The sequence below is a fragment of the Diadema setosum genome, chromosome 15 (assembly GCF_964275005.1).
Source record: "Diadema setosum chromosome 15, eeDiaSeto1, whole genome shotgun sequence".
NCBI lineage: Eukaryota > Metazoa > Echinodermata > Echinoidea > Diadematoida > Diadematidae > Diadema > Diadema setosum.
In genome coordinates, this window is record NC_092699.1 from 10635792 (window position 1) to 10651065 (window position 15274).

At 37.9% G+C, this 15274-nt stretch overlaps 1 protein-coding gene across 1 annotated transcript; it reads right to left on the reverse strand.

Annotated features, from left to right (window-relative positions):
* Window positions 1–1653: 1653 nt before the first annotated feature.
* On the reverse strand, window positions 1654–13582 carry LOC140238459 (protein LZIC-like). The gene is made up of 6 exons (XM_072318361.1): window positions 13460–13582; window positions 11719–11854; window positions 9539–9637; window positions 7141–7236; window positions 6779–6860; window positions 1654–4809 (listed from the first exon to the last, which is right to left on the reverse strand). Exons 1-6 carry the CDS (start codon window positions 13558–13560, stop codon window positions 4754–4756), a joined length of 570 nt encoding a protein of 189 aa, XP_072174462.1. The 5' UTR covers window positions 13561–13582; the 3' UTR covers window positions 1654–4753.
* Window positions 13583–15274: the final 1692 nt, after the last annotated feature.

Consider the following 15274-nt stretch of genomic DNA (forward strand, 5'->3'; position numbering starts at 1 on the left):
ACACTGTATTTAGAGAATCTGAATATGCAGTTTAAAAGAAAGAAAGAATTATAAAGAAAGACTTAAAAGTACAAACTTCCCCCTCCATTCGATCCCCACACAACCTCTGAATCTACCATAATAGCCTTGAAAGAGCACTCAAATTGTACAACTTTGTGTGTGTGTGTGTGTGTGTGTGTGTGTGTGTTTTGTTTTGTTTTTTGTTCTGTTTTTATAGGAGGTTTTGGGGGCCTTTCTACCAAGTGTACATGTTATCACCCTTGTGATAAAATGCTGGGTTTGGTAGCAAATTTGAACATGTATTTTCAAGAGGAAGAAAATGTGTTGCCCACACCTGGATTTGTCATGAAGTACAGTCACTATGGCCCGAATTCACGAAGGTGTTACAGTACAAGTTTGTCCATGGTTTAAACCATGAACAAAGACCATGGGGGATCAAGTGTCGTATGAAACATTTCATTACGAAATCAGTCATTTCGTCGACGAAATGATTATTCTGTAACGAAATGACGTTTGAAATGGTCATTTGGACGAAATGATTATTCTGTAACGAAATGACGTTTGAAATGCATTTCGTAATGAAATAGGCCATGCAACACTTGGCGCCCCATGGTCTTTGTCCATGGTTTAAACCATGGACAAGATTGTACCACCTTCGTGAATTCGGGCATATAAGTACTTACTCAAAGCAATGGTTTTGCTTATCTCCTCTAGTTCTAGAAATAGAGGATTCAAGAAGATTTCTAAAGTTTGGGGGCATAGATAAATTTTCTATAACCCTGGCAATAATCCCTGCCAAATTTTGTAAAAAAAAATTGACCAAGCATTTTCAACAAAAATATGAAAATGTGAATATTAGCCTCAACTTAGTCCCCCCCCCCCCTCCAGCTCATCCCCCGATCTGCCCCAAGCAATCTCTAAACTATACTTTGGGGATTATCCATCTCCTCCCCCGTGGTGTCCACTTGTTCAAATATTATATCATATCACCCAAGCCATGATATCTTTCCAAGTTAGGCGGAAAAGTTGACCATATGTTCTCAAGAAGAAGACAACAAAAATGAATAATTAAGCGCCAATTCGGACCCCCAAATCGGATCCACCATGAACAATCTTGAAACTACAGTGATCGATGAACTAACTCAGAGTATTAACTTAGTTCAATCACTTCTGGTTCTAGAAAAAAAAAAGATTTGTAAGGATTCCCTGATTTGTTTTGTTTTTGTTTTTGTTTTTTGTTTTCTGTTTGTTTGGTTTTTTTTTTTTGGGGGGGGGGGGGGGTGGGGAGGGGGGGGGGTAGGCAGTCTCCCAGGTTGAGCATGGTGTCCACTTGAACAAATCACGATTTTATCCCCCTAGGGATACTACTTGGGGTGAGTTGAAAAGGGAACTGTATTTCAGTAATTAGGATCTACAAGAGTATGAAAAGGAGGAGAAAGAAAAGTCCTACATGTAAAAGAAATTACATCAAAAGCATGAAACACTGACGGAAACCAGCACAAAAAAAAAAGGATATACATTCAAGCCACAAATTCTGAAAATTTTAAATGGTAAAGGCACAAATATGCATCTAGCTTATCAAAATGGAATCATTACAACTAAATGAAAGTCAAATATGAAGGACAAAAATTTGAAAAACAAGAAGCCCAGATGAAGAAAATACCTGATCTAACAGAGCATTGATACAAAGTGTTCCTTTGTACATTAATAAGTCAGATAAGAAATTATGTTCTCTGCTACATTCACTCCCATACCTACACACTCTTGTAGCTAGGACAAACTCAATCTATTTCACTTGGAGAACAACAAAAAAAATGTAATCTTCCATTCTGATTTTTTGTTACCACATGAAACTGAAAAATAGCATAAGAACATGAGCACAACTTGACAGTATCTACACCATAGTGCTATCCACTCACTTTCTGTAGCTTGAAGTACTTACTTCAGATTCTGTACATACCACTTTACATTCATTGCATCTTTTTGATACATACATGTACCCATTTCTGTGTTAACATGTTTCATGGTAATTACTTTACTATTTTTGTCTCATAATTTCTTATACTTTCCCCTTCCTATTCACGATATCAGCATATGATACATTGGTCTTTCACTATTTTTCTACTCCAAAAACTACCTTTGTTTAGCATGTCTTTTGAAACACTGTATTTGAAAATTAATTATTCCAGTAGATTGAACCATTCCAGGAGTCGACTTTCCATTCAGTTACAGACTCCTAATATTTACATTCTCACAAAAGCCTCTGTACAAGATGTTTCAAGAACTAGAATGGAAAATCTCTCTAGTGACTGTTTATGCAGCAGATAGCTATCCCACAGAGCAAGGAATATAATTAAAAAGACTATGTATCATACACATGTATGTGTAAACATAAACCAACAAAAACAAAACAAAATATGACAACTGTCAAATAGACCAAGTATATCTTAGGTACCTGGAGAAGTGGGGAAAGAAAAATGCTTGTTCCTTGTTTACTGTAAACAACGCATATAAAGCAGGTTTGGACTTTTTCCGACTGTAAACTAATGTCTAATCTTTAAAAATACCTTCAAGTAAGTGTCACATGGATAAAGGGAGGGTTCAGTTTTGGTTTAGACGGGGTTGCATGTTTCCAACTTTTTCATGTGTGTGTTTGTGGGAGAATGAGAAACCTCTCATTCAATATGAAAAAATATGAAATTTTAAGAGGAATTTAAAGTTTATTTGATGAAAAGTGGTTTTAAAATGGATGAGATATCCAAACGAAGCATTCCTATTTTGTCTTCCTCAACAAATGAAATTTGTAAGATTGCAACTGCTACATGTAATCGGTAATTTAACGAACATATCGAAAGAAAGGAACCACATGACTCAAATCTGTCATCTACTGCTTTCCCAGCAGCGACACTACCATCATGCTATCCCTGGTTGCCAGTAGTGACACAACAAACTTCAAACAATTACCCAAGCTCCAAAATTTTGACCTTGTCCCAACAAATTTCATTTGTGGGGGAGACAAATAGAAGAAAAATTCACACCTCAACCTTCACCCCTCTGTTTAATATTCTCTTGTTTTCGAAGCAATCCTAATAAAATGTGACAGGCAACGGCTTTTATCAGGATCACTTTTGTTATACCTTGTTTTTGGGTATAGCAGTTATTTCAAAACCGATTTTCATTAAATGAACTTTTAATTCCCCTCAAAATTGTATGCTCTTTAACATTTCATAGAGCGGTTTCTGAACATCTCGCAAAATGTCAAAAGCTCAGTTCCCACTTTAACCAATACTTTATCATTCCTGAAATTCATCACACACTTGCAAAATGACAGAAACTGAGTAGCATTTAGTTGGATTACCTTTACTTCATCAAATCACTCATGAATGGAATTCTGACCTGCTTTTTAAAGAAGAAACATAAAGCAATTATATTTTATGAATTATACTAGTAATCACATAATCTTATAGTCTCTAGAAAAGCCATCATATAAGTGATACATGGTGCATCCATCTGACACTTGTTAAATGTTAGAAACTTCATAACTTTTTGTTGTTATACCACACCTAATCTCTCAAGAATGGATTTCAGGCCTATATTTCACACACAATAATGAGCATAAAATGTTTTTCACAGCTAAAATAATTCATGATATAAATTCCTTTCATAATCATCATATAGTATTCACTTTATATCGACAATCAACAGCCCAATGTTTCACTATTTGACTTGACTTGTAGTTCAAACCATTTTCTTTTCCTTTTATTTGGTTTAAAAACAAAAGCAACTCCTCTCTCAGATCAGTTATTTTATCATAAATGCCTATTTCTCTAGGTTAAGTAAAAAAGACACTTTGCCCACAAAACATTCAACCCCAACAACATTTGAAAGAAATACATGATGTACACTAATACATGTGCATCACATCAGTGGAGTATCATTTTGCCCTGTGTGGCTTAAATCCCAAATACAAATTACATGTAGATTGAAATGAAAATGGACACAGCATTTTGTGCCTGAAGTGATTCTATTTTACTCTCAATGCTGGTGTAGCATTCAGCATAATTAGCTGAAATAAAGACAAGCAGTCCTTATTCACATTACATCAAGTTTTTTGCAATAATCAATATCACAAATTATGTTATACCATAAGTTATGTTATACCATATATACTATGTCATGATTATATAATGACACATTCTTTTTCTTTAGATAAAAGAGGTTGAAGAACACAGACAGTTTTCTCCCTTGCTTTTTCTTTTTAGGGGTTGAATATTGCCATGTAAGAGAAAATATGTAGTGATGCATTTTTTTTTTTTGGTAACAATCAAACCCCCTCCCTAGGTAAACACTGGATTTCTTCATTCTCGTTGCACATAAATCCAACATACTCTTTTTGCTACTTTTCAATTGCAGCAAGTTTCACTGTATCCTTTGGAGAGATTTAACACTTTCCCCAAGAGAAAAGAGAGAGAGAAAAAAAGAACAACCCACAATCCAGCAACTCCAATCCACCTCAGATCCATTGTGTAAAACACAGCAACTGTACACTGTCATTCACATGGTGCAATTAGAATTCGGGGCAAATCAATGCTACCCTGAACCCCAACGTCGATCCCCAACTTTCATTGCAGTGTGATCCAGTGCAGTCACCCTCTTTCAGAGTTTATGAGCAATATAGCGACTGATCGTAACATGTCGCATGCAACACCACTCATTTGCCAATGACATTAATTGTTGCAGGTACAACGCTATTTCATTTAGCTGCTTCTTGAACCTGTGATCCAGCAACCTTTAATACTTTGTCACCACCTGGAAATAAGCAAACAAACAAACAAACAAGAAAAAAAAAGAGCATAGTTTGGGGGTTATTCATAGTTCATCACTGCATAACCTGTACAAGTCTACACACCTAGAACAAACCTCACAGGCATACATTTGTACCATGCATGGCTGTTAATGTAAAATGTTTTGCCTAATTACAAAGAAATCACCAAGCAGTTGGTGTCATACTGAATACTGTAAAACATGATATATTCGCAGCATGAAATTTTCGCGAACTGGAGCTGGTGGCCGTTTTCGTGGCATTAAATTTTCACAAATTGCCACTGGTGTTCAATGCATACAGTGTAGACAAGGACTTTTGCAAATCTTGGCGGTCGCAAATTTCGCGAAATTAAAATGCAAGCGAACATTCCTCGTTTTACAGTATGCCAGACACCTCAATACCAAGCACTGACACAAGGCTTCTTGGCTTCTTTCTTTCAAGTCTTGTGCAACTTTTGAGACCAAATTTGCAATGTCCGTGCAAACCGTTACGAAGCCACACCAATTATTATTTTTTTACCTTTTTATTTTTTATTTTTTAATAAGAGTATGTCATCCCCAAACATGCAGAATTTGGTGATTTTGTGTACATTTCCTTTGGAAAAAAGTGCTCTGATCTGAAACTCATAAAAACGTTACTATGTTTTTTTTTTTTTTTTTTACTATTCATCACTTTGATTGATTTTATGCTAATTATGGTAGATAAGTGGTCCATGACAATTCTCATTGAAAAAACAAACAAAGAAATATATTTCCTACAGCAATAAAAAACCTAAGAATTTAAATGACATTAGAAAGTTTATATGATATACATTTGTTGAATACGTTAAAACAGATATATACAAACCAAAAAAAGAAAAAAAATAGACTGTCAGTACATTTAATTAGTGTTTAACATGATAAAATAAGATGTTGGGCTTAAATTGCATAATTCAATGATTAAAATTAGAAATTGATAATTACACAAATGTTACGACACAATCTTGTACTTTATGACATGGGTGTCACACATGCCAAATTTTGACGCGATCGTGCATGGGGGGGGGGGGGGGGGGGGGGAATCATCTAGGATTCTACATGTAGTACGAACGCAATCATGTGAATGGAGATAACATTGAGAGATCATGTCTGCGAAGCCAGTGCCCATACTGAGGAAAGAATAGCCTCTACGAGTAGGAAATTCAGCATTGCTAGATCTTCAAATAAATAATGAAAACAGACTTGTTCAATTACACAGAGCTCTTACAGTGGTGTAATATACATCTGTATAGTTTCTCAGCCCTATGAATTTGTTCATTGCTTTCCTATTGTTGTAGTAAGTTTTTGGGTGTATGCAACTTTAGGGAATTTGCGAGGAGCCATGATTTGCAAAAGTAAAATGCATGTGAAAGTTTTGTTTTGTTTTTCTACACAATGCACTGAAATACTGAATGCTAGTGGCAATCACAAACAAAGTTTCATGTCAAAATGTTTCTGGTTTTACAGTTTAAAGGTGCATAGTCCCGGTAGTGTAGAGGGCGCCGTTGATGACACTTCCGATCACCGTTAGCACTGATACGAAGATTACCGAAGTTGAGCTGTCATCAAGAGTAAAGTGCGTAGGTGTTGCAAAGTAACATTGCCTTCGTTGTCTTCTCTGCGCATCGCGCAGTCTGTAGTAATACCAGGATGCGTGCATATGTGCTTGTTATTATGACATCACAAAAGAAGTTTGCTAAAGCTGTCATCCCCCTCAGTCGAATCATGAGCCGAACTGTGATCGGACCACTGACTACAGTGAATCGCACTTCTTCAGACTCGGGGAAGTGGGCCACAGCATAAGCGCTAAAGAGGAGTTGATAGCGTAGGCCTCTATAGGAAACTTGCGCCGTGCGCCCACGTTCGCATTTGACTAAAACACCGGGACCATGCACCTTTAATCATAATCTTATCATTCTCCCACCCCCTTACTCACCTATATCTCCCGTCACCTTCTCAAATTCACTAAGAGCCTGGTTGGAGTTACTGGCCAGGGCTGCTGCTTCTGATGGTGAGAGCTGCAAATGAAATGAGCGAAGGGAGACACCGATAACTATACTTGAATGTATATGTGAGATATAGTAGATTGGTGCATAGAGTTTCATGTTTTACAAATTACAAAACAAAAAGTACAGTAGTAACTGACTTTGGAGTCGACAATCCATATCAAATACAGAAACAGTTTCTGTACAAATACGATCAGATTTACTCAACTTCTGTTGCTTGAAGTAAGCAGCATTCTTCTTTCGACTAACTTAAAGTAAATGTCAAAGACCATTTCAGGACAGAGTTACTTACCGTGTCCCCTAATTTTTTTAGGGCTGTGAGAATTTCAACCATCTGCTGCTTGTAACGTGACTCCGAGAGTTTCCCTACTTTGTGATCTCTCTGAATCTGAACATAAACAGGAGTAAAATAGGAGAGAGAGAGAGAGAGAGAGAGAGTAAAGTACATGTAAGTATGCAACATATATTTCATGATGGTTATATCTTTGCTCAGTTCTTAAGTGAACAAATATTTGTTTGAAGATAATTATTAAAAAAAAAAAAAAACAAGGCAAAAGGTATGCCTCCTGCAATGCAATACATGTACGATTTTACAAGTCTTCATCACTCCAAAATATAATCATGGCTTTCGCAGCAATTTCAACCCTGGGAGGAAAAAGCAAAAACAAAACACACACACACATACTAGTAAACAGAACAAAGAGGACAAGGTTACAGTGGGGATTTCACAGTCTTAACTTCAATTACCAGTATCCAGATGGCAGTACAAAACCATGCTATCTCTACTAACTTTTTTATTTTTCACCATGCAACATCTTGGTCTATGAAAAAAAATATATATATATATCAAGGAATGGTAGGATCTTCCAGTTTCCTAAAGTGTATTCTTAATGGCCTGAATTTACAAAGGTCCACATATTGTACAGTTGTAGTTTAAATTAAATCTAGTCAGATGGCTTAAATTTAGTCCATGGAATAAAACAATCATGTACACATTACAAAGATACACTTTTCATTTATGTGACAACATTAGATCACAATATTTCTATGATTATATTCCCAAAAACTTATTCTAAATAGAGGTACGTGGGTATGTAATATTTAGAAATCCCTTGACATGTCTATGTTATAGACATTCATGCACATTTTCATGAAAGTGAATCATGGGTAAATCAGCATCTGTCATGTCTTGCAAAGAATTGAATATGTCATATCTTTCAGCTGTGCGTATCAGCACACATTCAATATTGGATGTCTACTGGCATACATGATCTGTGATGCACAGTTATAAAGACTAAAACTTTGCATGATCATGGACTAAATTTACAGTTAATACCTTCTGTGAATTTGGGCCAATGAGCTGTCATGTGCTGAACAAATAAGCCCATTCACACCCACACCTATACAAATTGTAAAATGTACGACCTTGCAGGACAACAGACTATGAGAAAATGGATCATTTTAATACAAAAAGAGGACTTTTTCATTCAGTCTCCAATATCATCTATAGACAAATGATCATAACAGTATGAACTACCAGCCAATGCATCAAACAATAGCTCCTGTTCTTGGAACAATTTAGGAGTAATACCCCAGGTGAGAGGGTTATGTACAGTAAGAAGGTAGTTGAATCAGGATGAGATATATTTGGTGCCTGTTCTGGATTTGGTATGTTCTTGCAGCAGTGGAGATAAACAAGCATCCACATATTTTTCAATTCTCATTCATGAGTGATGACACACTGTACAGTGTACCTCAGCACAAAACAGCAGTGTGGTGATTCCATACCCTGCATTCAGATGATCCCCTGCTTTGTGAGGGCAGTTTGGAGCGATTGTATCTTTTTTACTGTCGACTGTCCACACCTGCATTGATATCTCCCCCTGAAATCCCCCCCACCCCCCCCCCCCCCCCTCAGCACAAAACAGCAGTGTGGTGATTCCATACCCTGCATTCAGATGATCCCCTGCTTTGTGAGGGCAGTTTGGAGCGATTGTATCTTTTTTACTGTCGACTGTCCACACCTGCATTGATATCTCCCCCTGAAATCCCCCCCCCCCCCCCGATAGGGGGACAAAATCATGGCTGGTGGTTTCAGCTGTGTGTTAGGTCACCGTACATGGTGCTGTAGGGCGCAAAATTGCAATTTATATGACAGCATTGTGCGCCACTAACGAGGAAAACAGCTGCCTGAGAGATCAAGGTTAGTCCCTCGTCAGAATTTTGTTGCCGGACTCGACAAGCTTGCCGGGGGAGCAGGGAATGTCCCATCGAGCGTTCACACAATGGGACTGCTGGGGAAAGTCCTGGCAAAAGGGACATTATCCCGCAAAGTGGGGATCGTCTGAACACAATATGCTGAGTCAAGGGCTCAAGGGCCATCAACCTCTGCATACTGAAAATATATACTCATCATCACTTAAAAAAATATAAAAACATTACATAGGCAAAAATCATATTTTTGCGTAGAAAATTGGGAAATTTCATACACAAGTGCAGCTCATTACATTCCAGAAAAAAAAAAGAACACTTGTCATAAGAGAAGAACAAAACATTGTACATGTACATGTACATAGAGTAAAAACACACCAAACACTAGTTCTACAGAGGGTAGAAGGAGAAGAAAAAGAAGAAGAAGAAACAAGAGACGCACAAGGAGGGGGAAAGAGAGGCTCCCTAATGCCACTTACTTCTGCTAGCCTCTGCCTCAGCTGACCGGGTTGTTTCTTTGCAAAGAGCTTGATGACTTCTGGTGTTTTAAAGGCTTCACTGATAGCTGCTTGAATTGCCTGGAATGTGGATATGAACGGAATAAGGTAAGGGGAAACTTTGCCTTCGTGACATTCCACCTGTGGCAAACTATTTCAAACATTTTGAGATTTATGGACAGCTGCAGGCCTTCTGGGTAACACCTTTCCGCTAGGGCACCACAACCACATGCACAACCCAAAAAATGAATGAATAAAATTTAAAAAAAAATCCCCTCCCCATGTTATGATTCCTGCTAATTTTTGGTGAAAATCCAGTCACCATATCTCTATTAAAAAGAAGCTGAAAATGTCAATTTTTTTTTTTTTTTTCAGTATAGCTAATGTGGGTATTTGGGCATTGCCCCAGGAGGTCATTATGTGGAACAACCACCACTTGTACAAACTATACAATTTTCCCTGCCCCCATTGATAACTCCTGCCAAATTTGGTTCAAACCCAGTCACCTGCTGTCAAGACAATGGAACTGTAGATTATGAAAATTAGCTGACTTGTGATATCTGGACTCCACCCCAGGGGCTCCCTGAAGGATACGATGACCACTCTGCCAAACTATGATCCCCTCCCCCACTCAAGTTTGGTAAATATCCAGCCAAATGTTTTAAAGAAGAAAATGATAATTCAAATATATATATGGAAAATAAGCTATTGCGCAAAGTTTGATATGTATCCTATTCTAGGGGTCCCCTATGAGCGCCAGTATCATCTGTGCAAACTATGAACCCCTCCCTTCATGTATGACTCCACCAAGTTTGGTCGACATAAATGACCCATAGCATTGAAGATATACTGTATCTTATTCATACCAGTGATGCATCATACTGGCTGTAACTTCCTTTAGGTACAGGTATTGTCTAATTTTCATGAAACTGGCACTATTATTCCATATAAATTTAGTTTAAACTAAAGTCAACTTGGTATTTCTTTACAGAACACCGAAGGCAGTATCAAAAAATTATAAAGGTTCAGATATCTTTGTATTTAACTTGAACATAAAGAAATGTGGCCATTAAAGAGTACAAGAAGCAGATTATCAAAAATCAACCCTCAAAGAACAAGCAAGGGGGCCACCATAAAAAATTACAGGTCGCCCTTTTCCAGAGACTCCAACTCTCCCGCTGAAAGCCCATTTTGGCAAAATCTCCCGTTCTCCCACTTGAGATTCAATTTCTCCTGCCCTGGCTCTGTGTCTCCCGCTTGAAATGATTTCTTACTTTGTAAAAGTGTCATCGTATGTTCAAAAATAAGCCTTAGATAGCAAAAGAGAGCATCTAGAACCCTAGAGCTTCCAGGACCCCTAAGTGGGCCCTGGACCCCAGCTGCAAGAAACTTCGCGCTCATGATGTGCGCTTTGTGCACATCAAGTTGGAGTCTCCCATTTCCTAGGGGTTTCAGGCAGGAGAATCTCCAGATCAGAAGGTGCTTGGGGTTGGAGTCTCTGCTTTTCTTCAACATTAGGGAGCTCTAGATTTTCTACCTGGACGTTAAGACAACAATTGTATCGGTCGTTCTCCTCTCTCCCTGCGTCATGTTGCATAGTAGCTTTAGATTACGTGAGGATGCAACCTATAAAAAGTGAAATGGCGCCCCCATATGATCAGTGCATCAAATAGCTCAATAGCTCTCTGCGTCATGAATTAAGTGGACACAAAAATAGGCTAGATTGCATAGTGAAAACTCACACGACACAAGATATAAATAGATCTAGATTGATTTTGATTTTGATTTTGTGGAAATTTTCGTGGCCTGTTGAAATTTTCGCGCATTTCGCGCAACCAGAAACTAGTGCGAAAATAATAAAAGCACGCGAATATTTTTGCATGGCATATGTTCCTGTGCGTGATGTCTTGATTCCGCGGAATTAAAAACACACGAAACTCTTCTTACCCGGCCAAGTGCGAAAAATTAGTAGCGCGAAAATATCCACTTTTACAGTAGCGATTTTGCACATGCGTAGAACAGTTGTTGTTTTTTTCCTCTGAACATCAGTGCCACAGAAATCTACAGCTTCCTAATAATTGCTTGTTATACAAAGTTTCAGAGAGCTTCGAGTAACTCCATCAGATGCCTTTCTTGTTGTTTTTCTAAAGCTGAGTACTTACCAGCTGCATTCCATTGAGTTCATCCACGAGGCTCATGTTCCCCTTCATGAGTTTTTCCAATGTCTTTTTGAAGTCTTCCAGCTGTTCAATCGTATCTTGTTTTGTCTCCTCATACTCATCATCATCTAGATCCTCTCTGTGATGAGAATGATGAAAAAAATCTACAGTATGTCCCCCAAAAAATTGCAATTAAATTTTCGCATTGATAACACCCAATATGATTAAACTGTCTAAATGCTACTTCAGGGTCTTAAAATATAGCATCTTAGCTATATTTTGCAGAAAACCCCATTTAATTTGGTTAAGCGGTCACAGAGAAATGTCGAATGATGTAAAGCATGTCATGAGTTTGATTCTTCCAAGTTTAGCACTTGGATGCTTTTGTGTGTGAATACAATAGACAGAATTTGGAGGGAAGAGATTCTTGATATCCTCTACAAAATTCCTCATTTCTCTTTGAACACTAAAGCAAATCGAATGGGGTTTTCTGTAAGATGTGGGCAATGAGTTATAGTTTCATACCCTGAATCTGTATTTGGATTGATTCACTATTTTTAAAGATATCATTTGCGGAGGGTCCCGGTGTAATTTTTTGGGGGAGACATATGATACATGTATGTCTATTTTACATGTCCAGCAGAGGAAGTGCTAAAGTGTTATCAAGGAAAGCCCTTTAACCCATTGAAGACTGCCTGATTTCTTGTGTAACATCCATTTCCCATTTACCCCAGACAGAAAATTTTTCGGGACTGGTCTTAAAATGGGTTAACTTACATCAGGCATAACAATAGTTAAAACTGTAGGCACACTAAGCCTCCCAGTCAGGGGCCTATAAACTGATACAAGAATTAACATAAAAAACAGCATCCAAATTGAGCAGGTCTATAACTAGAGGGTCTACATGTATAAAGTAGCTATAGGTCTGACAGGTTAACTTTCAGCATGTTTGTGTTTTCCCATCCTGATACCACACAGCCTTCGTTAGTTATGTCTGCTACACATCAATTGTTGCTCTCTTGATTAATATATTACACCACTCAAGTCTGCTGGTTCATTATGAAAAATTTCCTCTGTCCCCAATTTTTATACAATTGAGCTTACTTGTGCAGGAAAAAATTCAAAAATCATGCACATAAAAGAGCAGGTTTACTGAAAAGTGACTGTGTTGTTGTTATTGTTCCCCCCCCCCCCCAATTTTACAAGACAGAGTTCATTATTACCTGTTGAGGACGGGCTGATTTTGCTACATTATGCATTTCCCATAGACGTCTGTCCGAGTACACTTGGTACTAGTCTTCCACAGGTTAGTGCAATATTATACATGTACTCTGATCCTTACGCCTACATACTGATACATTATAACTCATCCCACATCAAGACATGATTGCTCTTTCATATTTCCAAACAGCAGCCATACTCAGGTGTTTATTGTTAAACACTGTTGCACTTTTAAACAGAAATAACAAAAAAGAAGTAGATACATGTATAACGTTCTCTGTAAAAAAAAAAAACAACAAAACAAAACAAAACAAAACCCCAAAAGAAACCTTTTTTTTTTGCAAATGAGAATCCACATTAAATTTAATGATAATGACACTTGTTTCAATACCTGACTGTGTCTTTGGAGTCGCCAACTACACATGTATGTAAGGGTTCAAAACTGCTTGTATAGGAAACACTGTCACCCAGCATGAAAGGATTCATTTGCTGCAGGGTTGGTAAAGTATTCTTTTGACCTCACCTAGCCTCCTCTAGATCAGCTAGCTGAGCCACAAGTCTCTCTAGCTGCTCCTCAAGATTCTGCTTCAGCGCCTCGGTCTCGCTGCGCCCTCTGGAGGCCATCTTTGTCCAGTCAACTTTGAGAAGAATTTGTCAAGATGCTAGCTAGTGATGACTGCCTGCTTGAAGGACTTGCTGGATCTAGTGTCTACACATTAAAAAATGGGTTGGGTATAAAAAATCAGTCAAAAAGCAGCTACATTGTATGTTTCAGTGTTTGTATTGTAATATACCTTTAAAATATTTATGTTCAATGAAAGTTTTTAAAACAATTACCTAGGTTTTGCAAATAAAATGAAAGTTACAATTGTTTCAATTGCAGGAAGGAATCCAGTACGGTATAGGAGGAAACGTTCAAATAGTCTTCTAAGTCACATGAACTCATGAGGATTGGCAAAGCTGTAATCACTCATCCATCCATGCAAAAATGGATGATAAACACCCACTGTTATGGATAGGTTACAAATGCACTGATATGTCTATGAAAGATAATGAGCCCAGCAACACTGTATGTACATGTAATGTCTTGGAGGAAGCATCCATGCATCTTTACAGTTATAAATCTACAAAATGTACAGTGAATGACATGTCCTCATTAGTAGCACCCAAGGGGTCTATACCATTGGTGTCTCAGTCACAGCATCAGATGATTATATACAATCTTGTACGTGTAGCTCTTTTTTGCTGTCCATTAGATGCCAGCTCAATTGTTGACATTTAGATAGCCCCAGCTCTCATAGAATTTGTCAGATTTTTCTCAGTGTTGCAAATGATAAATTGTGTCATCAATTGTAAAATCTTGCAGTAACTTTACATGTACTTCATGTATTCCAAAATTCTGTTTTAAGCACTATCTATCCTTTGGAAGACATTCAACAGTTTCTGTCTCACACTCAACTGGACCCCTTGAAAGACCAGCTAGTGCAGCTGAATATACAGTACATGTAGGCTATCCAGCCATCTTCTCAGATGGAAAAATGAAACAAACAAATAAACAAATAAACCTTCAACTACATTGTCTTGCATGCATAATTTGAACTCATTCTCAGTTTTCATAGGGGCTCTCAAAACCACCATTTCCATCACATACACAGTATGTAGTTCCAGTCAGCTTTTCTTTCTACATCATCACCCTTGCCAACACACTGCACTGACCATTCCAAATTTAACCCATCGAGGACGGACTGATTTTGCTACAATATGCATTATCCCACAGACACCTGCCCAAGTACAATACTGTAAAAGTGGAAATTTTCGCGGTGTTGAAATTTTCGCGCATTTCGCGCAAGCAGAAACTAGCGCGAAAATAAAAACACGCGAATATTTTTGCTTGCCATACGTTCCTGTGCGTGATGTCTTGATTCCGCGGAATTAAAAACACGCGAAACTCTTCTGACCTGGCCTAGCGCGAAAAATTAGTCGCGCGAAAATATCCACTTTTACAGTACTCGCAACTCGTCCTCAGTGGGTTAATAGAGTATCAAAGGGGAAATGCTGCACTTGGATTGTTTAATTTTTTAAGTGTTCAAGGTTCAAGTACTGTATACTGCAACTTATCAAGTAGTCTGTGATAGTATGCATGACATAATACCCAACCATGACGTCTGCGTACGTCATCATACACTGTACTCTACGCAGTTTCTTGGTCTGTTGGAGTGGTATTGAACACCATGTCATAACTGATAGCACACTGTACTCTCACCTAAAATTTACAAAGTACTAGTATCATCAATAGCATCACATCGTAGATCAATGACTAGTTACGTGCATGACATGC

Coding starts and splice junctions, on each gene's coding strand:
- LOC140238459 (XM_072318361.1), bottom strand. CDS start 13,560: ATGGCCTCCAGAGGGCGCAGCGAGACCGAGGCGCTGAAGCAGAATCTT. Junction 6,861..7,140: donor TAAAAAAATTAGGGGACACG/GTAAGTAACTCT, acceptor TTTCATTTGCAG/CTCTCACCATCAGAAGCAGC. Junction 4,810..6,778: donor GAAGGTGACGGGAGATATAG/GTGAGTAAGGGG, acceptor GCTTATTTCCAG/GTGGTGACAAAGTATTAAAG.